The 23,819-nt window shown below is 48.2% G+C and overlaps 1 protein-coding gene across 5 annotated transcripts in view; it reads left to right on the top strand.

Annotated features, from left to right (window-relative positions):
* The first annotated feature begins 5,056 nt into the window (after nt 1-5,056).
* The window catches only part of DIP2C (disco interacting protein 2 homolog C), a 294,331-nt gene continuing 275,568 nt past the window's right edge, over nt 5,057-23,819 (top strand). For 3 of the 5 annotated variants that reach the window (XM_027559456.1, XM_027559453.1, XM_027559452.1), the window contains exon 1: nt 5,095-5,287. In XM_027559456.1, the coding sequence (XP_027415257.1) occupies nt 5,203-5,287 (85 nt within the window). In that variant the 5' untranslated portion in view covers nt 5,095-5,202. Of the gene's footprint in view, nt 5,288-23,819 lie in introns of all 5 variants that reach the window. The other 2 variants (XM_027559454.1, XM_027559455.1) reach the window with 2 other exon arrangements.

Here is a 23,819-nt window from a genome sequence, read left to right as displayed (position 1 = left end):
CACAGACACCAGGAGAAAGAGTGGCTGCTCTAGACTGAGAACAGAGTGAAGAGTTTGATCTCAGACATAGGTGTTTTGAGGATGGGGCAGGACTTCAGACAAAGATGTCTCTCGGGCCACTGGAAGTGCCATGAGCCTTCTCCCACCATTCTTGTACTCAGCAGTCATACAAACTGTATGAAGACACACCGCTCAGAATCTAGGTAGATGATCATGTGTGTGTGAGTAGTGCAACACAGTGTCTTCTTTGGAACCACCCAGGAATTAGGAAAGAACACACTTTATTCTGACACCATCGGCCCTGGACTGACTGACACATGGTGTGGCTGTCAGACCCAGTGTGCTGTCATGGAGTGAGCCCAGAGCTCTGCTCTGCAGACTGGGGTCTGAGTCCTGGCTCTGTTGTGTTTTATTTTTCTAAGGCCTTTCTTTGCCTGTAGCCCCAGATCCTCCTGGAGGCTTTCTGCCTTGGGGATGTGTCATCATGATGGGGAGAGACTCGGGGGGATGGGGGGTGCAGCTGGCCACAGTCCAGTGAATCCACATCCCAGACCACAGAGCACAGGTGCTTGGGGTTCACCAGTTTCATGTGAGATCAGTGGATCCGGTGTGAGGAGTGCCCACAGCGCTATAGTGGTCACTGCTGTCCTGGCCCCAGAAGAACAAAGAGGAGGAAGGCTTGGTACTTGTCCCCAGAGCTTTCACTTGGGCTAATGAACAGTATGAAAGGGCAAAATCATAGGATAATGAAAGGGGAACACCCTGGGTTGGTAGGTGTCCAATATGCTACTGGAGATCAGTGGAGAAATAACTCCAGAAAGAATGAAGGGATGGAGCCAAAGCAAAAACAATACCCAGTTGTGGATGCGACTGGTGATAGAAGCAAGGTCCGATGCTGTAAAGAGCAATATTGCATAGGAACCTGGAATGTCAGCTCCATGAATCAAGGGAAATTGGAAGTGGTCAAACAGGAGATGGCAAGAGTGAACGTCGACATTCTAGGAATCAGCAAACTAAAATGGACTGGAATAGGTGAATTTAACTCAGATGACCATTATATCTACTACTGTGAGCAAGAATCCCTTAGAAGAAATGGGGTAGCCATCATGGTCAACAAAAGAGTTTGAAATGCAGTACTTGGATGCAATCTCAAAAACGACAGAATGATCTCTGTTCGTTTCCAAGGCAAACCATTCAATATCACAGTAATCCAAGCCTATGCCCCAACCAGTAATGCTAAAGAAGCTCAAGTTGAACAATGCTATGAAGACCTACAAGACCTTTTAGAACTAACACCCAAAAAAGATGTCCTTTTCATTATAGGGGACAGGAATGCAAAAGTAGGAAGTCAAGAAACACCTGGAGTAACAGACAAATTTGGCCTTGGAATACGGAATGAAGCAGGGCAAAGGCTAATAGAGTTTTGCCAAGAGAACACACTGGTTAAACAAACACCCTTTTCCAACAACACAAGAGAAGACTTTACACATGGACATCACCAGATGGTCAACACCAAAATCAGATTGATTATATTCTTTGCAGCAAAAGGTGGAGAAGCTCTATACAGTCAGCAAAAATAGGACCAGGAGCTGACTGTGGCTCAGATCTCCTTATTGCCAAATTCAGACTTAAATTGAAGAAAATGGGGAAAACCACTAGACCATTCAGGTATGACCTAAATCAAATCCCTTATGATTATACAGTAGAAGTGAGAAATAGATTTAAGGGACTAGATCTGATAGACAGAGTACCTGATGAACAATGGACGGAGGTTCATGACATTGTACAGGAGACAGGGATCAAGACCATCCCCATGGAAAAGAAATGCAAAAAAGCAAAATGGCTGTCTGAGGAGGCCTTACAAATAGCTGTGAAAAGAAGAGAAGGGAAAAGCAAAGGAGAAAAGGAAAGATATAAGCATCTGACTGCAGAGTTCCAAAGAACAGCAAGGAGAGAGAAGAAAGCCTTCCACAGCGATCAATGCAAAGAAATAGAGGAAAACAACAGAATGGGAAAGACTAGAGATCTCTTCAAGAAAATTAGAGATACCAAGGGAACATTTCATGCAAAGATGGGCTCGATAAAGGACAGAAATGGTATGGACCTAACAGAAGCAGAAGATATTAAGAAGAGGTGGCAAGACTACACAGAAGAATTGTACAAAAAAGATTTTCATGTCCAAGATAACCACAATGGTGTGATCACTCACCCAGAGCCAGACATCCTGGAATGTGAAGTCAAGTAGGCTTTAGAAAGCATCATTACAAACAAAGCTAGTGGAGCTGATGGAATTCCAGTGGAGCTATTTCAAATCCTGAAAGATGATGCTGTGAAAGTGCTGCACTCAATATGCCAGCAAATTTGGGAAACTCAGCAGTGGCCACAGGACTGGAAAAGGTCAGTTTTCATTCCAATCCCAAAGAAAGGCAATGCCAAAGAATGTTCAAACTACCGCACAATTGCACTCATCTCACACGCTAGTAAAGTAATGCTCAAAATTCTCCAAGCCAGGCTTCAGCAATATGTGAACTGCGAACTTCCAGATGTTCAAGCTGCTTTTAGAAAAGGCAGAGGAACCAGAGATCAAATTGCCAACATCCGCTGGATCATGGAAAAGGAAGAGAGTTCCAGAAAAACATCTATTTCTGCTTTATTGACTATGCCAAAACCTTTGACTGTGTGGATCACAATAAACTGTGGAAAATTCTGAAAGAGATGGGAATACCAGACCACCTGACCTGCCTCTTGAGAAACCTATATGCAGGTCAGGAAGCAACAGTTAGAACTGGACATGGAACAACAGACTGGTTCCAAATAGGAAAAGGAGTACATCAAGGCTGTATATTGTCACCTTGCTTATTTAACTTCTATGCAGAATACATCATGAGAAACGCTGGGCTGGAAGAAGCACAAGCTGGAATCAAGATTGCCGGGAGAAATATCAATCACCTCAGATATGCAGATGACACCACCCTTATGACAGAAAGTGAAGAGGAACTAAAAAGCCTCTTGATGAAAGTGAAAGAGGAGAGTGAAAAAGTTGGCTTAAAGCTCAACATTCGGAAAACTAAGATCATGGCATCTGGTCCCATCACTTCATGGGAAATAGATGGGGAAACAGTGGAAACAGTGTCAGACTTTATTTTTTGGGGCTCCAAAATCACTGCAGATGGTGATTGCAGCCATGAAATTAAAAGACGCTTACTTCTTGGAAGGAAAGCTATGACCAACCTAGATAGCATATTCAAAAGCAGAGACATTACTTTGCCAACAAAGGTCCGTCTACTCAAGGCTATGGTTTTTCCAGTGGTCATGTATGGATGTGAGAGTTGGACTGTGAAGAAGGCTGAGCACTGAAAAATTGATGCTTTTGAACTGTGGTGTTGGAGAAGACTCTTGAGAGTCCCTTGGACTGCAAGGAGATCCAACCAGTCCATCCTAAAGGAGATCAGTCCTGGGTGTTCATTGGAAGAACTGATGCTGAGGCTGAAACTGCAATACTTTGGCCACCTCACGTGAAGAGTTGACTCATTGGAAAAGACCCTGATGCTGGGAAGGATTGGGGGCAGGAGGAGAAGGGGACGACAGAGGATGAGATGGCTGGATGGCATCACCGACTCGATGGACATGAGTTTGAGTGAACTCCGGGAGTTGGTGATGGACAGGGAGGCCTGGAGTGCTGTGATTCATGGGGTCGCAAAGAGTGGGACACAACTGATGGACTGAACTGAATGAGAAGGATAAACAAAGGCCAAGAAGATAAGGCAGAGATAAGCAGATAAGGTAGTGGGAGGATGGGTGTAGGGAAGAGAGGTTTTCCTAGTGTTGATAATAGGGACGCCTGGGAACCTGAGGGTGGAGAAGGGGGCACTTGGGTGAAGGCTATCAGGTCTTCAGGAACCAGCACTTGGGTGTGTGTGTTCGTGGCAGGGGGGTGGTTGTGGGTTGGGGCCAGGGAGTGGAGAGACTGGAGTGTCCGATCAGAGGGTGGATGTGTATTCAGTGGACAGCACAGGAAGTACTGAATTGCCTATTTTTGAAAGGGAATAAATGCCACTGAAATGCCACTGTTTCTCCGGAGCCAACTTAGGTCACTCCCGCGCCACAGGGTTAAGCGGTTGGCGTTGAGGGAACCACCAGGAGGAGGCCGTGAGGATGACCCGGGCCTGCCAGAGGTGCTGAACTGTGGGAGGGGAGCCGGGTGACAGTGACCCGCGAGAGCTTCGAGGGGCCCAAGGAGTAGAGGCTGCGCGGACGACCGAGGAGGACAGACCCCGGACTCTTCCTAGCCTCGCTCCCTGGGAGAACGGTGGAAGCCACCAGTAGCCAGGAGGAGGGGCTGGTGTGCGGATTCTGGGTTTGGAGGCGTCTGGGCGAGGTTATTCAGGTGGACAGTCGGAGGGGTGAGCTGGCCGCCCCAGACCGCCAAGACTGGAGGCCCAGACTGCTGATGCCCGAGAGGTGACAGCGCTGCGGTGGCAGCGCGAGAGACGAGCGACCTGCCGGGAACCGGGGCCCCGGGAGAGGACGCGCTAGGGGCGGGCGTGCGCGCGGTCTGCCAGCACACGTGGGGATCGGGGACACCCCTCCTCCTCGGCCTCACGGTGGGGCCTGAGCCGAGGCCGAGCCCTGACTGTGGCCCCAGGGCCTACAGCTGAGGGAGTTAGGAACCTCAAACCCGGTCCTCTTTCCATGGCCCCTGTCCCCAACCCACAGGCGCATTTATTAAAAAAAAAAAAATCAGCCCGCAAAGACCCGGAACGCAGAGGCCGGGGCTCCAGCCGGTCATTTTCTGCCTCGGGCCCGGGGAGGGCGGGGGAGGGCGGGGGCCGGGCTGGGTGGGGAGGCCCGCTGCGCCGGTGCGCGCGCCCGGGCCCCGGGAGCGCGCTCCGCCCCCGTCCCCACCGTGCGCGCGCCCCGCCCCATGTGTGCGCGCGCCCCCGCCCCCCTCCCCCCGTGCGCGCCCTCGCCTCGCGCGCGCTCCGCGGAGCGGCCGGTGCAGCGGGGCGGGCGCGCTCCGGGCGGGCCGGGGGCGCGGGCGCGGGGCCGGCGAGCCGGGGCGCGCGGGGGAGGCGCCGGGGAGGAGCGCGCTGCGCCGCCGCCCGGCCTGCCGCCGCTCGGTGCGGGTCCGCGGGGCGCGAGGAGCGGCGAGACCGCGGCCTGGAACAAAGGGAGGCCGGCGCGGGCGGGGGCGGCGCGAGCATGGCGGACCGCAGCCTGGAGGGCATGGCGCTGCCCCTGGAGGTGCGCGCCCGGCTGGCCGAGCTGGAGCTGGAGCTGTCGGAAGGTAACAGGCCCGGCGCTCGGCCGGCCGCGCTGTCACGGGGCCCGGGCGGGCGGGGGTCCCGGCGCAGGGCGAGAGCGGCCCCCGCCCTGCGGCTCTGCGTCGTCCGCCGCGGTCCCGGCGCCGGGGCCGGGGGCCCTGAGGGGTTCTGGGGGTCCGGGGCCGCAGGGCGGGCCTGTGGCTTGGGGCGCAGGGCGAGCCTCGGGCCGGGGGCGCAGGACGGGCCTGGGGCTTGGTACGCAGGGCAGGCCTGGGCCAGGGGCGCAGGACGGGCCCGGGGCTTGGGGCGCAGGACGGGCCGCGGGCCAGGGGCGCAGGGCGCGACGCGGGCTGAGGCGCCGCTGGGGCCGCAGGACGGGCCGCGGGCCGGGGGCGCAGGGCGGGCCGCGGGCCGGGGCGGCCTCGCGCGCGGCCTGGTGGACCGGGCTGTGTCCTTGGTGCGCGTCCGAGCGCTGCCCACCGCGACTGGGCCGGGGGCGGTTCCGCGACGCGCGGCCTGAGGCGCCGCTGGCCTGGTTCTAATGCGAAACTTGTCGTTGGACTTGAGGGTCTAATCGCGGGGTCCGCGGCGTCCGGCCTGGACCGGCCAGCACCGCTATTGTTTCCGTGCGCTGGACGCGAAGGTTGGCTGGGACTGGAGAGCCCCCTCCGACAGGCCGGGTCTGTGCCGCGTTCCCAGCGGCTCATGCTTCCAATTTGTGACAGATTCGCTACAGTGATTTCATGGAGTGTTATATACGGTTTCTCATTTTCTCTTAAGGCCGGGATCATGTGCTCAGCTGTCATAAGTTTTAGATCGGGGTTTGCTATATCTTTTTATAAAACCCACTAAAAGTTCCGAAATGTTGAATGTTGACTATAGATTTAGAATTCACCCGGCCCACCCTGGGAAGGCCACTAATACACTCGGGGTGGAGAGAGGCCGTGTCCTCTCAAATTTATATTTGGAGCAGTTTAGTAGTGAACTCGTGTGTGTGTGTGTGTGTGTGTGTGTGTGTGTGTGTGTGTGTGTGTAATGGTTTTGTGGGGCTGGCAGCCAAAAAGTAGATTCACTGGTGCCAGTTTTCATCAGCTGGGAGAAACTGGTGTTGACCTGATGTTTTCCCTTTTAACACTTTCGGGGGGAAGGAGGTGATAAAGGTGGGGGCCTGGGTGAGGTGCCTCTTCAGATGGTGCTCTCTGGAAGGCTTCTGTTTCATGTTCGGGATCCTTGGGGGCTCTGTGATGCTCAGCTGTCCCACAGGAGATGTTTCCTGGACTCTGCTCAGCAGCCGCTCTCTGAGGGGCTGAAGGGGTGCAGGCACTGCTGGACCTCAGTGCCGAGCTCAGCTGGGGAGCAGAGCTTAGTCCACACTGGTGGGTAAGGAGTTCTGTGTGGACAGGTGGCTTGGAGGGGCGCAGGACCCACTAGAGAATATTTGCCCAAGTTCTTTGGCTTCATCACTGCTCACATGGGTTCTTCTCCCCTGCCCCCTACCCGCCACAGCTCTGCACCACAGCTGTGCTGTTTGCAACACCCTATCCTTCCTGCCTTGTCTCCAAACAAGCTCTTCTGCACCATCTGCCTCATCTTGATGTTGTGTCAGTATGCCCCTGTGCAGCCTCTGGACTGACCAGAATCTCTCTGCCTCCCCAGTCAGCCTGGGCTGGGCTCTCACCTTGCTTCTGCCTGTCTCGGACAGTGTGTGGCCCCTAGTGGGAGTGGCTGGTGTGAACGTGGACAGAACACACTCACTTACTAGGTGGCAGTTACTGGTCACCCTCAGTCACTCCTAGACTGTGTCCCTGTTGCCCAGAGGATGGCAAAGCATGTGCTCAGGCTGGTTCTCTGTGAATACCCTGTGTCCTTGCAGATTTTAAAAAGGGTTTAATGAGTTTCTTATTGAGTGTCAGGACAGAGGAAGGGGCGTGTGTTTGCATGCGCGAATCACATTATTGTTTCTCCCTCTCTAAACCTCCCTAGGCCTGGCTGGAAGACCCGAGAGGAGAGGGTTGTTGCTGTGACTGCCCAGCGTGAGCCGCCCCCCTACTCCCCCTTTAGCTGTGTCATCTTTGACTTGTGTTGTCTGCATTGGGTTGATTGGGTCTGTCTTTAAGGTCATTTGGAATTTTGTGTATTGTGACCATATAGTATAGTTTACCGGCTTAAGCTAGGTGAATCGATTTGCTTTTCAGTATTGTTTACCAGAAACCAAAGAATGAAAGGATCAGAAATTCTTGTCTCCTCACATTTTGGAACTTAAAAAATCCCTCACCATATCCACTTGCAAAGTGAAAAGTTAAAACAACTTTTAATGCTGAATTGAGAGTATTGCTTTCATATTTATCTTCAATCAGGATTCATATGAAGAGAATTCTTTAAGTTAGTCATCATTTTATTAAAAGGCTAGAAAATACTGTGGAAACGTGTGTGGACTTTCTGGCACTCAGTTCTTACAGAGGAGCATGGAAAGCAGTTCCGTTTTCAGCACATAATGTAGGCTGAAAAACCAGAGTAGGCTATTCTCTCAGTGTTCTACGTGGCCTGCCAGCCGCTAATGGTTGTGTATAATCTAGATCAGTAGATGCTGGTCCAGCTTTGGTTTGCCCTGTCTGCTGTGCTGTTACAGACACTAATGTTCTGTTTTATGGGTCACTGTTGGGTGCAGGGTTGCAGATTGACTTCTTGGCTGCAGAGCTCATATTTCCACCCTTCTGCCCTGCTGGTTGCCCCCTCTTTACTTTCCACTGTCTGTTGCTGTCCGGTGCTTCCCCTCGGGACACTGGGCTCCTCTCCCCAAAGAACTAGTGCCAGCAAAGAACAGGAGCTCTCTGTAGGGAGAGGCCTCTGATCCTTGCCTCTGGGGGAGTCTTGTGGGGCCAGGAGGATGCTTGGCACTGAATGTGAGATGGAGAGGAAGTCGGTGAGCTGGCTGGTCGCTGGGGGCCAGGTGGGGTGGTGAGGCTTTTTTCCCCCACACACTTTTCCCTGAATCATTTTTTCTTCCCTCTCCTCCCTTCCCTTTCCCTTCATTCTTGCCTTTTGGAATCATGCATTTTTCTCTTTGGCTTTAAGAGAGCCACTAAGTAGGTAATATGTGAATAAACATTATTTGGCTTAAAGGAAAACTTTAAATGGAAACATCAGCAAAGCAGAGCAGAAAGAGAAAATTTCTCAATAAAGGCAGACTCATGTCTTACTAAAAAATTAGCTGTTGATTGAAATTCAGCAATACATTTGTCTGTTAACTGATGGTTTGTGTCCTGGGCTGTGCATACCCTGGACTTGCAGCTCTAGAGGATCTCATCCCACTCTTTCAGCAATGGTTCCATTCTTATTTTGGTAGGACTCTGGGAAATTGCCTTGTGATACAGCCTGTGAAAACTGTGATGTTTGCAGAAGAGACGTCTGTTAGCTTTATACTTTGTGGTTTTTAATTGTGAGTGTGCCTACTGACTTCCTAACTCTTGCTTATGGGAGTTACTCAGTCTGTAAGGTCCTGAATTCCTGCAACTAGCAGTTATGTTCTATAATCGACTCCAACTTAACGTTTTCTAGTAAGCGCAAAACTGCCCAAGGGAGGTGGTGGGTGCCATCAGTTCATTGTACTGGTCAAGGAATCAGTCTTTTTTTAAGTTACAGATGAGTAGTTCACATGCAGCTGGCATAATCCTGTCACGAGGGTAAAATCTTAACGAGATGGCCGGTTGGAAGGTTTGTAGGTTGGGGGGCAGGCATCTTCAGGGCTGCCAGCACACTGGCAGATGCACCTAGCTCTGCGGCCTGAGCTCCGTCCCCTGCAGCCCCCAGCTGTTCTTGGCGGTACGTGTGAGCAGAGCTGGCCTCCCGAGCTGAAGTCTGGGACCACCTTCCACGGGTGGGGGAAGGAGACCACTGTCTCTCATGCAATCCAAAAGTTCTCCTCATTGAAAGGCAACAGTGGGCTCTGGAAAACAAGTGTGTGAAAAAAATGTTTTCTTCCAGAGTCTCACTGGTAACTTGTCACTGGGAGGGGAGGAAGGAAGGGGGTGCAGATTCAGGGAGTGACAGCTGAGCTGCTGCACCTGCAGTCGGTCCTCATGCAGTTAATAAAGCCCGTTACCTCTGGGGCAGCATGTCAGTGCTGGTCCCGGGAGCTGGAGTCCTTGGCTTGATAAATCTAAAATAAAAGATTATTACCTGAATTACAGATATTTACAAAATGGCAGCATTGATATGGGTGGGATGTGAAATGTGTGGACTTGAGTTTTAAGAGTTGTTCAGAGTTAGGAAAATTGTTACATTTGAATGTTCTTTTCTTGATGAGTAAATATAGATGTCAGATTTAGCTGGGAAGGTAAGGGCACATATTCAAGGCCCTAATGTGTAAGGTTGATCCCAGCGCTCAGAAGGTATTTATGGTGCTGTAGTCACACTTAGAGCTGAATGCCCTGAGGTCACAGCTGTAACAGTGACTATTTTGTTTCATTCTGGGCCCACTGGCTTTATATTCTTGTTATGGTTTGGAGGCTACGGGCTGTTGGATGTTATGAGTCACTTTTTGCCTTCCTCCTCCCAGCCTTTTTCAAATGAGAAGTCTCTTTTTTTAGAGCTGATTTTTTTTTTTTTTTTAAAGCAGTGATTTATGGGATGAGTTGTAGCATTCTTCTGAATTGCAGAGAGAATGTATTGGATAATCTTCATTTTGATGTCATGTATATGGACTGACTCACCAGTTCAAATCCTAGTCATATTAAGGTTCTCATAATTGCTCAGGCATCTTCCTAAAATCAGATGCTTGCCTGCAGATATCAGCTAGGTTTTGCGCATCAGTGTTTTTCCTGGAACAGGGGGCACTTCACTGTGCGTGACATGATGGGCTCCGGCCGCTGTCGATGGTTCCCGTCCTCCAGTCTCTTCGTCTGTATGCCTCTACTTTCACGGTTGCCAGTGGTGATTTTCCTTCTTCTCAGTCTTCTCGTGCTGCCTACAGAGGTCACCTGCTGTCATTGCCTCTGCACCTTTCTTTCTGCTGAGAGGGTCAAAAGCTTGTGACGTCTCAGAAGCAGCAGTTGCATCAGTTTGTTGATGATGTATAATACATAGTGCTCTCGAAGAGGAGACTCTTAAGTGAGAATTCATGTGTGAGATCACAGGAGTGGGGTTTGTACATATATGGCCCTTTCTTCAGGATTCAACGCGGTGTTAATGTTCATAAGCACTTAAGACTGGTAAAGTGGGGAAGGGCTGATATGTTGGGCTGTAAAGTCAACATGACAACAAGCAGCCTTCTTTTGGGGGAGGGGACTGGGGAGGTGGCTCTTTAGTTTTGCTGCTGCTGAATATTGTGCAAAATGAAATGTGCTCTGAGAATCACAAATTGAGATCCTTCTTTACCAAGCATTTTGTGTGATAGGTATGAGAAGTCAGGGGGAAAAAGACCCAAGATAGTGAGCACAGAAGCAGTCTGTGATTGATAGTGTTAAACAGATCTTTCCCTTCTGGGCTGCTGGTTTTTAAATCATATTTTTTTGCTTATTAGGTTGGAAAGTTTCTGTGTCCCCATGAAAAGATTGAAAACTGCCGGCCAGATCCAAACCAGTTCTGTCGGCACCAGACACAGCAATTCTTTGCATACTTGTCTGCAGTTATGCACAATTAGAATTTTTTTTTTACTGAATTATCTGGTTAGTCAAGTCAGGTATTTTTCTGTTTTTTTATCAGAGGAATACTAAAACATTTTAAAATTATGAAGTAAAGAATTCATATGGGTCCTGTTCATTGTGGGCTGGTTCATACCCCCAGACTCAGGTCTGAGCCTCTGGCCGAGGAGGGAGGTAGTTCATGCATCTGACTTCCCTGTGGCCGCTCGGTGCTGGGCAGAGACGCTTTCTCCTAAAACCACAAGCAGTCTCTCGTGTCCTGACCACGTGTCTTACCAGTGTAGCTTGCCATGTGTCAGGCATTTATGAAACGTCCTGTTAGTGGGGAGAGACCCACCCATCCCAGTTTCCGTGCTGCCCAGTCTTAATCCTGCCTTCGTGGCTTTGTTTTGGATGTTCTCTTCTGTTGGCAGAGCCTCCTGTCAGGACCTCTTCACTCTTGGGAAAATCATGAGCACTCACTTAGAGCCCTGTCCCGTTTCTGGCCCAAGTGTCATGTCCCTGAGAAGATGTGGGTGGTGTGGCTACAGTGAAGGGGGTGGTGGTGTGTGTGGCTCCAGCTGATGCTTCCTGGACAGTTTACCTGAAATGAGAAGAGAAATGTAAACTGTGTTGCTAATTAACCTTATCAGAAGATTCTAGGTCTTTATGAGTAAAGTAATATAAGTAATGGCACCCCACTCCAGTACTCTTGCTTGGAAAATCCCATGGATGGAGGAGCCTGTTAGGCTGCAGTCCATGGGGTCGCTAAGAGTCAGACACGACTGAGGGACTTCACTTTCACTTTTCACTTTCATGCATTGGAGAAGGAAATGGCAACCCACTCCAGTGTTCTTGCCTGGAGAATCCCAGGGACGGGGAAGCCTGGTGGGCTGCCGTCTATGGGGTCGCACAGAGTCGGACACGACTGAATTGACTTAGCATAATGTAAGTAAAGATTACGGGCTTTGTTGCAACTAGAGCACATTGGGTCATGTCAGTGTCATGGTGACACAGATGACAAGATCTGTATTTACACGATCTTACCTGCACAGAGGGTGAGAACGGTAGCAAAGCCCGATGGTGTCAGTGGCCAGAACGAGTGAAATCTGGAGTTGGCCAGACTCGTTGGGAAGGACGGGTTCACCCCAGAGCCATCAGTCTCGGGGGCTGGGTTTAGTGGAGGGGGCACGGAAAGCACCAAGTCCATGTCTCACTCGTGGGTGACCTTCGGTGCTTCCCGAGCCTCTTTGGGTCTTTTTCTGAGTCTTATTTGTGGAGATTTGTGTGCAGATCCTGAGAATTCTCATGTGTGTCCTCTGAGGAGTCTTCCTCCAGATCTTCATGTGTAGGGAGGGTGTCCCCTGCTGTCAGATCGGGTTAAGAACCCTGCCTTCGGGACGGTTGTGGGGATCAGTGATACAGTCACAGTGTGTGCTCCGTAAACATTCATCCCCACAGTTCCCCCGAGGCGCTGTCACTGGGACAGGGTTTCCCAGCCCCGCCTTTCTCTCTGTGGTTTGAGTTACACGGATTGTGAGAGCGGCCCTGGGAGAAAAGCAGGGTGCGGAGTGTGAGGTGGGGAGGGCGTCTCTTAATAGTTGCTGCCTGGGCACTTACCCTGCCTGGAGCAGCTTCAGAGCTGTGAGGCCTCTTTTTTTTTATTTTAATGATAAATCTTCCTTTCTGGTGGACTCTCTGTGTCAATACCCCTGGAAACCCCCTTTTCAACCCTTTTACTTTTCAAGAGAAAAGGAAGGGTGTCCTAGGTCAGACTCCAGCCCAGGTGTGTCTGGCAAGGACGACCTGTTAGGTCACAGTCATTGAATCCGGGACCATGTGTGGATCTCCGCTCAGAGTCCTTCCCGGTGCCTCGTGGAGGCGAGGCTGACCTCCACTGGCCCTGACTCTGGAATCTTCCTCCTGGAGCTGCATGTTCCCCAGCCCTCAGTGCGTGTGGAGAGGGCTCAGCTAGCTAGCTTCTCCTTGTTTCCCATGACAGAGGACATGTATGCCACTACGGGCCACACAGGTGGGGCTGCGTGAGCCCGGGCAGCTCTGAGAGGCCAAGTCAGAGTCAGGCTCGCTGTGGCCATGACCCCGGGGCTTGGTGCACCCCCCACCCCTCCGCCCAGCACTCACCACAGGGCCTGGGCTTTTACCCTCTACAGTCACCTGGCAGTTATGTCGGTGGTTCTGTGTGGGTTTGTGAGTATGAGTGGCTCTTCTCATCAGTTTTTATAAGCTGCCTCTCTCTTCCTTTCTGGCTGCGCTAGGTCTTTGTTGCTGCCTGCAGGCTTTCTCTGGTTGTGATGCGTGGGCTTCTCGCTGCGGTGGCTCCTGTGGTTGTGGAGCATGGGCTCTAGGGCGTGCAGGCTTAGCTGGGATGTGGGCCTGTGGGATCTTCCTGAACCAGGGATTGAACCCTTGTCCCCTGCTTTGGAGGCAGATTCTTAACCACTGGACCACCAGGGAGCCTTTGTGCTTCAGTGAAACCTAAGCTGGTTCTTTTAAAATAAAAACCGGAGATAGTCTAAAGTGCCTCCCCCACCCCCCTGCCATGAACTTGTGTGTGTATGTGTGTGTGTGTAAGTCTCTCAGTTGTGTCTGACTCTTCGTGACCCTGTGGACTATACAGTCCATGGAACTCTGCAGACCAGGATACTGGAGTGGGTAAGCCTTGCCCTTCTCCCAACCCAAAGTTATGTATAATAACGATTAATACTTGAGTAACAGCAAGTAATAGGATGGAGCTGTGTATGGATGTGTGCTCAGCTTCTTCTGACTCTTTTCCTCCCCGTGGACTGGAGCCCACCAGACTCCTCTGTCCATGGAATTCTCCGAGCAAGAATATTGGAGTCGGTTGCCGTGTCCTCTTCCAGGGGATCTTCCCAACCCACGGAGTGAACCTAGGTCTCCTGCATCTCCTGCATCGCAGGTGGATTCTTTACCCCTGAGCCACATGGGAAGCCCATAAGGTAATCTTTAAGGAGCTGTTTAGGCAAAGGTGCAATTCCACTAAACTTAGGTCATTAAAAAACACCTATTTAAATCCAAGGAAAAATCAACTTGCCAGGGTGGAAACTCTTTTACTATGTACATTGTAATGTATCTCAGGCCCACACTTCTGTTGCAGTGCTGTGTCCTGTAGGGACATTCTGTCCACATGAGATTTGGTGTTTGGGTGATTTTGTTGTTTCATTCTGCTCTTCAGTTCAGTCCAGTCGCTCAGTCGTGTCCGACTCTTTGCGACCCCGTGAATCGCAGCACGCCAGGCCTCGGTGTCCATCACTAACTCCTGGAGTTCAATCAGACTCACGTCCATCAAGTCAGTGATGCCATCCAGCCATCTCATCCTCTGTCGTCCCCTTCTCCTCCTGCCCCCAATCCCTCCCAGTATCAGGGTCCTTTCCAGTGAGTCAACTCTTCGCATGAGGTGGCCAAAGTACTGGAGTTTCAGCTTTAGCATCATTCCTTCCAAAGAAATCCCAGGGCTGATCTTCAGAATGGACTGGTTGGATCTCCTTGCAGTCCAAGGGACTCTCAAGAGTCTTCTCCAACACCACAGTTCAAAAGCATCAATTCTTCGGCGCTCAGCCTTCTTCACAGTCCAACTCTCACATCCATACATGACCACAGGAAAAACCATAGCCTTGACTAGACGGACCTTTGTTGGCAAAGTAATGTCTCTGCTTTTCAATATGCTATCTAGGTTGGTCATAAAGCTCAAGTGAATACAGTCTTACTGCAAATAGTGGGGCTAGTTGTCCCCCACCAAGCCCAAAATTGACTTGGACCAAATGAAAAATAGCACTTGGAGTCATTTTGCTGTTGATACCAGAGTCCAGACTTTAAGAATTTGTTACTTGTACGTAAATTAATATGAAAAGAAAGTAGAATTCTGCCTCCTGTGTTTCTATGGTGATGAATTATTATTTAGCTGTTATACTGGTAAGGGATAATATAGGCATTTATAATGCTTGTTGGTGTTTTAGAATTTCTTGCCTGTTATTTGGAAGATCTGGCTCTGGACACAGGGATGAAAATAACCTTGATTTTGCTTTTTTCCTTCATGACTTGTTGAATTTGACACAGGTAGGATTCTGGTTGAAATCTCTATGGAAAGTGTCTTAAGTAAAACACACTTTCTGAAAGTGTTATACAATGTTCTATCTCCCATGGATGCAGCGGAACAGAGCCTTGGGGAAGGAATGTGGGCAGAGGTTCCTTGGAGGGACTGCCGTTCTGCAGGTGACAAGTGTCTGCTGTGGCAAGTGCTTTGCACAGGAAGTAAACTTGTGGACTGGCTGTGTCAGTGGGGTTGTAGGGCAGCCTGACCACTATCACTTATTCTTTCTAAGATTTATTTTTTGGTTGTGACGGGTCTTCGTTACTGCGTGCAGACTTTCTTCAGATGCAGTAAGCGGGGGCGCCTCTTCGCTGTGGTGTGTGGGCTTCTCTTGTTTCGAAGCAAGGGCTCTAGGGCGCACGGGGTTCAGTAGTTGCGGCTCATGGACTCTTGTAGTTGTGGTGCATGGGTTTAGTTACCTGCAGCATGTGAGATCTTCCCAGACGAGGGATCAACCTGGTGTCCCTTGCATTTCAAGGCGGATTCTTAACCAGTGGACAACCAGGGATCCCCTGTCGTTTATTCTTGAAAGATGATGTGAGGTGGGAGCAGTATTTAGAACACTAGCATTTCTTGAATAGAAGAGATGAAATAAACCTTGTATATCTCATGGTGTCTTAAGGCTTTCAGCTCTTTTCATGTTGACATTTTTTTACTCCTTTGAAAGTATTTTCTGGGAAAATGACATTAGCTTCTTTGTATAGATGAGGAGACTTCAAACGAATAGAAACTCATGAGCACTAGAATATTGGCTTCGTGACACATTTCCACCATCACGAGTTAACTGAACCATTGGGCGGCTTTCTTCTGAAGCAGGATGGGGACCCCATCTTCTCCTATGAGATCTGCAGGAGCTCTGGAGTCCGGGGGGCTTCTAGGAGGGTGAGCAGTGGGCAGCCTCCTCCCCAGCAGCCTGTTCCTGTCAGAGGAAATCATTCATCTTTCCCTTGCACAGGGTTGTAATGGGTGGAGGCTTACGCTGCACATTTTCTTTGCTGTCTGCCTCTAAATTTATATTTAAGATTGAGTCTGTCATCTAGGGGATGGATATGTGGGTGTTCACCATACACTTCTGTTTTCTATATGTTTGAAATTTTCCTGTTTGTCGTGGAAGATGAACAGCATCCTTTAGAATCAGGAGACTGGATCAGGTTTATCAGAAATCTTGATTGTTTTGCTCAAGAGATGATGCTGTTAATTCTTGTGTTGTTTCCTGGAAAAATATTTAACTTGAGGTTCCAGGAATAACTTCTTCAGTGTCTCTACAAGAGTGACCTCTCTCCGAGCTTCCTATTACTAACCAGGATGATGGCGAGTGTGTTTAAGCCGCCACCAATCACTGACAAGGTGATCAATCTTAGGTCTTTTAAGCAGAGTGCTTTTCTTCCAAGCAGACTGCCTGTCTAATGACCTCCAGGCTTTGCAGAGATGGGGGCCATGTCTGATGGATGTGAACCACCCGCTCTTGGTAGAACTGGAGTCTTGTCGGTAGGAGTGGACAGTGCATAACTCAGACTTTTAAATCAGATGTTGCAAAGTAATGTCTTTTTTTGGCATGAACAGAGCTTGTTACCTGTCTGTTGGGGAGGACACCTACATGTCTCAGGGCACCACTCCCTGATTGCTCACCTGTGCTAAGCACTGCATTAGGTGTCTACATAGATCACTTTTTTTTTTGAAGGACATTTGTCTCACAAAAAGGGAAGCACGTTAGCAAGCTTGCCTGGGGCCCTGTGGCTGAGTGGTGGGTACCACTTGGCTGGTTTGCCCTGGAAGCCCTCTCAACACCAGCCTCCTCAGTTCTGGCTCCTGACTGGACAACACCCTCATGGAGTGAGCCAGGAGTCCAGCTCACAAATGGAGTGTGGAAGGAGATACCAAGTTTCTTGGTATGTGTGGTGACTTCTCTTTTTTATGTATTTACTTTCACATACCCTAATAATATGTTTTTTTCACCTGATAGAACAGTTAATTACCAGCCATTACTGGTACAGAGTTCCATGAAGGATATTTTAGGAACCTGTAGTCTCAAAAAAGAGCCTTTATATTCATAACTATAATGTTCTTAATAACGTTGTTGGGATTGTGGCTTTCTTTTGTTTCTTATTTTTAGATCCTTGAGTGGAAGCTATTTAGTGATTACTCATAATTGTGAAAATAATCTAGCAATGATAGGAACTTGTTAGGAAAATCTGTGTTTTCCTTTCTTTTATGTAGATAACAATATTAATCCAAATAAATGTTGGCAGGAATGACCATGTGGGTAAGATTTTTATGTGATGTGGCCATCTTGAGATATCGTCTCAGGACTTTTCTAGAGCACCTATCTTTATTCTCAGTACGTGAACGCTCCCCATTCCCTGATTGTTCCCATTTGAACCAGAAATTTGAATCCACATGTCCGAGATGGTGCGCGCGTGTGTGCGCACGTACCGCCGTACTGTTTTGCTGTGAGAGGGGCTGTTTGAACACTGCTTTTGGACAATTTCCAGTCTCGGTCAAAAAACCTGTAAGTTCTTATTAGTAAAGGTGAAGATTCTAGAGACCATGGACTATTCTATCTCCAGATCATTTTTGTGTATTTATAGTTGTACCTGTTCTGTTAGCAATGAAGGCCATCAGTCTTGGCCTAGTCAGGCCACGCTTATAGAATTAAGGGAAACAAGATCACTTCCAGCTTGTTTTAAATCTAAAGCTGCTAGCTATCTCCATAATAACCCAATCTTAAAAATGATACAATTAGACTTTTAGTGAATTAAGTTAATTTGGTTATCTACAGTTGAATCATTTCACTGCATTGTGAATTAACTTTTTTTGATTTCTTCATGATATGGAGTCAGTCCAGAAGGTAGGCTGTAGCCTTAGACCAAAGCATTAACGTTGTTACTTGTCACTTGAGACCAGCTCTGGGGTGATAGCCGTAGCCTGTGTTTAGTTCCTGCTTTCTACCTTGTTCTTGATTCCGAGTCCCTCTTGGTCTGCCCGTGTTCTTTCCACATCCCTGCTCCATCCTTCTGTTCTGTTGGCTTTCCGACCCATTGTAGATGTGTGTGAGGGAGAGAGGGTTCTAACTGCTGTGAATTTTTGATAACCTGTGGAAAGGACTTTGTTTTTGAGCAAAACACCTCTAAATGAACCTCCAGTCACCTGAATATCACGGATTTGTGGACTGTGGGTGGAAAGTTTTAATTGTTTTTTGTGGGGTTTGGCTGACCTCTCTCTGCCCCACCGATTACTCCTCCCATCCCGTGTACTCAAACTCTGCAAGCCTGGTCAACACTGTTAGATGCAAAATAATGAACAGAGCGCTATAAATAAGAATTCACGTGTTGCCACACAAATGCTTTCCCTGTCATTTCAGTGTGGATTGCTGCTCCTGTGGGGACCCTGAGGATTCTGGCCTTTGTTTGGAAGCACCTCACAGTAGGGTGATATGAAATGTGAAATCGGCTACAATATTGTTATCACTCACAAGCAGACAACAAAGATACTTTCATCAGCTGAAAATTAGGACGTGCTCAGTTTGGATGTTGGATGACCTTTTTGAAAAATGCATCTGGCTTTCGTCACACCTTGAAAGCTGTGCTTATACTGTTTTCTGTGTTGTACTTAGAATGTCTACAGTTCTTAAAGGATATATTTACTTATTTTAAGGAGATAAATTATTTTACAGTAAAATACTCTCTGGGGATTTAGGTGGAATAGGTTTGCCATGGCTTCCCTCTGGTGGCTCAGTGGTAAAGAATTCGCCTGCTGATGCAGGAGGCACAGGAGATGTGAGTTCAATCCCTGGGTCGGGAAGATCCCCTCGAGAAGGAAATGGCAACTCACTCTAGTGTTCCTGCCTGGGAAACCCCATGGACAGAGGAGCCTGGCGGGCTACAGCCCATGGGGTCACTAAGAGTTAGACACGACTGAGTGAAGTTAACACTGCCCTCCTGCACACAGGTTTGCCATATTGTCCACTGTTTAATACCAAATGTAGTGGGCTCTTAAGTGGCCGACATGCCACACCACCTTGCAGGTGTGTACTTGGGGGGAAGTTGTGTGTGTGTAAGTGCGAACATACACACACACACACGTATATATAACTGGTTCAATCACCTTTGATTCCAAAGATGGGTAGAGATTGTTTTTGGCACATGAGAGCTTTTGAATTGTTCTGTTCCTTAAGCATTTATTTCACTTGCAGTTTATTGAGTGAAGCTGTGTTAGATACTGTGAGAGTGGTGACAGCTGTTTTTATAAAGACAGGGCACAAGCTGGTGGGAAGTTCAGTATCCGTCAACGAAAGTTGAGAAGGCCCCTGTGAGGCTGTGTGGAATCAGGTGCCCAGTGAGTGGTGGCAGCCGGGAGGGCTCTGAGTCAGAGGAGGGAGCCGCTGGGCGCCCCTTCGTTGTGCCCAGGCATCTGTGTTTGGGGGTGCCATCCCAACCCTGCTCTCCGCCTGGCTGGCTCTGGCTGCGGCGTGGGACTGGGCTGGGCTCAGGCAGGAGGCCCGTGGGATCGTGGCACTGGAGCCTCTCCTGGCTTTCAGAGGCCCATGAGTGCTTGTTCATGTTCTCCGTGTGTCCTTCCTCTCCCCCTGCCCTGTGTTTCCTCTGGATCTGTGCTCATGGCCTGTACTCATGGCAAGCTCTGTAGTTGCTTCCAGCATGGGGACCAGTGCTTATCATGGGGGACCTGCCTGTGGGGGTGGTTCCTGGGGGAGCACAATGTCCCTTTGTCTTGTGGGCCTGGGGGAGCACAATGGCTCTGGCCCTGTGCTCGAGCCTAGGCACCTGTTCCCAGCCCCCTGCCCAGTCCCCACAGGGTAGGCCGTGGCCTGCATGCTGGGTGGCCACCTGTGGAAAGCCAGTCTGTGACTGTCACTGCCCTTGACACTCACACAGGTGGTGACACTTGGCCCCCGTGGACAGCCAGGCTCTGCTTCACCATCCGTGTGTTCTCTCCTGTGGAAAGCAGGCCATTTACTGTGGTTACCTGGGAGGCCGACTGCCTGCCCCAGCTCCCATTTTCAGAAGGGTGGTCTTGGGTGGGACCAGGGTGTGGGTCTCCAAGTGAGTCCGGTGCAGCTGGCCAGCCTGTGGGAGCTTGGGGCCTCCCCATCCACTTCGAGCTAATTGTATGTTTCTTGGTACAAGACTGTTAGAGTGAAAGGTTGTTGTTGAATCACGCGAATACACCAGGATTCTTGGCCCCCGGAGGAGAAGAATTCAATCCGGGGCCAGAGACGAGGCTTGATCGCTCAGAGCTTTTGTGTAATAAAGTTTTATTAAAGTATAAAGGAGATAGAGAAAGCTTCTGACATAGGCATCAGAAGGGGGCAGAAAGAGTACCCCCCTGCTAGTCTTTAGCTGGATGTTATATAGTCACTAGCAGTCTGTTAATGAAAGAAAGGAGTATCTTAAAATTCAGAATGGCACCAGGCCCCTCACCCATAAGATGCATTTTGGGATAATCTTGGCACCAAATGGTTTATCCTGGGCCATAAAATGATTAACTTGAATCTTGAAGAAGGGCAGACCACCATACAAATAGTTTCATTTACATAGATTAGGGGAACAATATCCATACTGGTTTGTCAAGTAGGTTCTGGGCCAAGAGGCAGAACCGACTTGGAGACAGAGTTTGGGGTGAAGGCATAGTACATTAGCATAGCTTAAGACAAACATTTCCATAAGAAAAAGGCATTGGTTATCTCTAGACTCGAGAATAGCTAACTTCAGGGGAAGCTGGGTGTCATTATGGCAACACAGTATTTTAAGAGAAACCTCCCTTTAAATTTGTATAGAGAAGGAAAAAATATTGCTAGTTTGTTTCCTCCTGCCGCTTAAGAGAGATAAAAATGTCTGACACTCGCAGGCTATTTCCTCTATTTGGAGACCCCTGGCCTTCCTGCCTGTTACCCTCTCAAGAGTAGAAGGAAAAGAAGTAGATGGTAGGAAATTCTAGTTGAGTCTCAATGCTGGGAGTATTTGGGATAAGTAATAGCATCCTAGGCTTTATGTTCAACTTTCCCAGTAGGTACGAAAGGAATAATTGTGAACAAATGGCAAGCTTGAAGAAAATGGAAATCCACAATTGCATTGTGTGAACTTTTATTTCAAATTTTTTATCCCCCGTGTGGCTCAGACAGTAAAGAATCTGCCGGCAATGCAGGAGATCTGGGTCCGATCCTTGGGTCAGGAAGATTCCCTGGAGAAGGGAATGGCTACCCACTCCCGTATTCTTGCCTGGAGAATCCCATGTACAGTCAATGGGTTCTCAAAGAGTTGCACAGGACTGAACAACTAACACTTTCACTTTCCCATTAATGCAGAGGAGGAACACTAAGAGTGGGCTTCTCCCCTCTCCAGCCTGCAGGCGGGGAGCCCAGCAGAGATGGGATTGGTGATGCCAGGTGTCTGCCAGCCTCAGTGGTCACTGTGGGTCCTTACACGTTCAAAGTTGGGGTGGAGCCTGAGCCTTGGGAGAGAGGAAGGGGACTTCTCTGAGGGGTCTGCCCCCGACTGCCAACCTGTGCCAGCAGGCTGTGTTCAAGGAAGCAGGGATGCTGAGCCCAGGGTTGGCTTTGTGGTCTGTTCTGGGCAGTAGATCCCATGAGAGAGAAGCTCAGCTCTTGTTTCTTTCTGACGCTCGCACGTTTCACCTGGTTCCTGTGGTTGATGGTTTCCAGGGAGGTGGTGTGGGGCTTGCTCAGGGGAGAAGCAGCTTTTCACGTGTATTGGGAGTTCGGTCATCCCCGCCTGGTCACATGGTGGTCAAGACTTAACCTCTACAGACTTTTTAGGGAAAATGCAGAATCTTCTGAACACCTGTATATGCTTTTCTACTGAAAAGGTTATTCATATACTGTAAAGCTTTCTGGAACTGTTAATATTATTTTCCCTGTTAGAGGGGATTGTTAGTGGACTTGTACTGTTAAAAACCTTGTTCTAGATTGTCTATTTACTGCTTACTCTTTCCCACTCTTCTTTCCCTGAAAAAAGCACCAGTTACAAATGAAGTTAATAATGAAATAGAGGTCACAGAAACGTAACAGTGTATTAAAACATGTTAAAATATGTACGTATACTTTATACAAGTCATCAAAAAGGGAAATAAAGACCGAGAGGACCCATGGTGCAGAAGTCTCACTGTGATGTGACCTGAGTCTTTAGAGCTCTGTGTTACTTCCTCAAGCTCTGTGTTACTTCCAGGCGGGTCTCTCTTGACCAACCCCGGAGTAAAGAGTGAAAGATGGAAAGGTGATTTTGGCATTAGCCAGTCATAATTCAACAAACTTGTTTTATTAGTTGATAATTTAAAGCATTTCACAGTTATACAAATTTGCTAACGTACTTTTTTTTTTTTTTTTTAAGTTTTCTTACTGTATGTTTCTTCCGGAGTCTGTGACAACTTGCTGACTTTTCTGCTATTCTGAATTACAGTGTGTTGAATTAGGAGTTGTAATTCCTTCTGCTTTAATATTTATTGAAAAGTTCCCTATATATTTTTAGGTGTATATTTGGTACAGTTTAAAATGTTTGATACACTACAATTTTAAAACATCACAAGTATTATTATAGGATATAAATTGATATTTTTAGAAAGTAAATAAATATAAAAATTGGGACAAAGATTTAAAAAAACTATCTGTAATTTTACAGTTCAACATAATGCCAAAACATTTTATTTCTCCATATCATTTGAATTAATCCAGAACTATAACTAAGTGGTGAAACAAGGTTGATGCTATGTAATTTATAACATGTTGTATGTATCGTTGTGTTAGTTTATTGAGGGAGTCATTCACCACACGAAACAGGGTTTTGTTCTTTCTAAGTAAAAGCAAGGTTCACAGTTAAATCTCTTTCTCAGGCTCACAAGAGTTGAAGCTGGCAAAGACCCATGATCAGGATTGCTGACCGGATAATTTCTAGTCAAGAACTCACAGAAGTTCAGTGGACTTCCCCAAACTAGTCCTCCTTTTCTTCCCCCTGGAGCAAAATAAACTTGCTAGGAACTTACATTGTGTCTTATAAAGGTCTGTCTATCACAAAGCACTGTGCTTGGTTAAAGAAAAAAAGGCAGAAGAAAGTTTACACATGAAGATGCCTCTGAACTGAACTATGTTGAAAACACAGAAGCTTAATCCTTTTGATTTTGGATGTTAACCCTTTATCAGATAAAAGGATTGTAAATAACTTCTCCTGCTCTGTAGGCTGCTTTTTCAGTTCATTGATGGTTTTTCCTGCTGTGCAGAAGCTCTTTAGATTAATGTATTCCCACTCGATTTTGCTTACATTGCCTGTGCTCTTGGTGTTCTTATCCAAGAAATTATTGCCAAGATCTTGGTCAAAATCTTTTCCTCTGTGTTTCTTTTAGAAACTTCCAGGCCTTACCATTAAGCTTTTAATTCATTTCAAGTTAAATTTTCTGAGTGGTCATTTTCTGCTTGTGGTTTTCCAGTTTCCCTAATGCCACTGATTGAAGATACTTTCTCCAGTGTCCTCATACAGTTCAATAGCAAAATAACAAATAAGTCAATTAAAAATGGACAAAGGACCTAAAAAGACATTTTTTCAAAGAGAACATATAAATGTTCAACAGGTACGGGAAAAGGAATCCAGATCCCTAATCATCAGGGAAATGTGGATCAGACCCCACTGAGATATCATCTCACATCTGCCAGAATGGCCCTCATCAAAAAGACAACGAATAACAAGTGTGGGTGAGGGTGTGGAGAAAAGGGACCCTGCGCACTGTTGGTGGGAATGTAAATTGGTGCAGCCACAATGGAAAACAGAACGGAGGTTCCTC

This window comes from Bos indicus x Bos taurus, chromosome 13 (genome assembly GCF_003369695.1).
Source record: "Bos indicus x Bos taurus breed Angus x Brahman F1 hybrid chromosome 13, Bos_hybrid_MaternalHap_v2.0, whole genome shotgun sequence".
NCBI lineage: Eukaryota > Metazoa > Chordata > Mammalia > Artiodactyla > Bovidae > Bos > Bos indicus x Bos taurus.
Note: the sequence above shows the minus strand (reverse complement) of the source record. Positions and strands in the feature narration are given on the sequence as shown.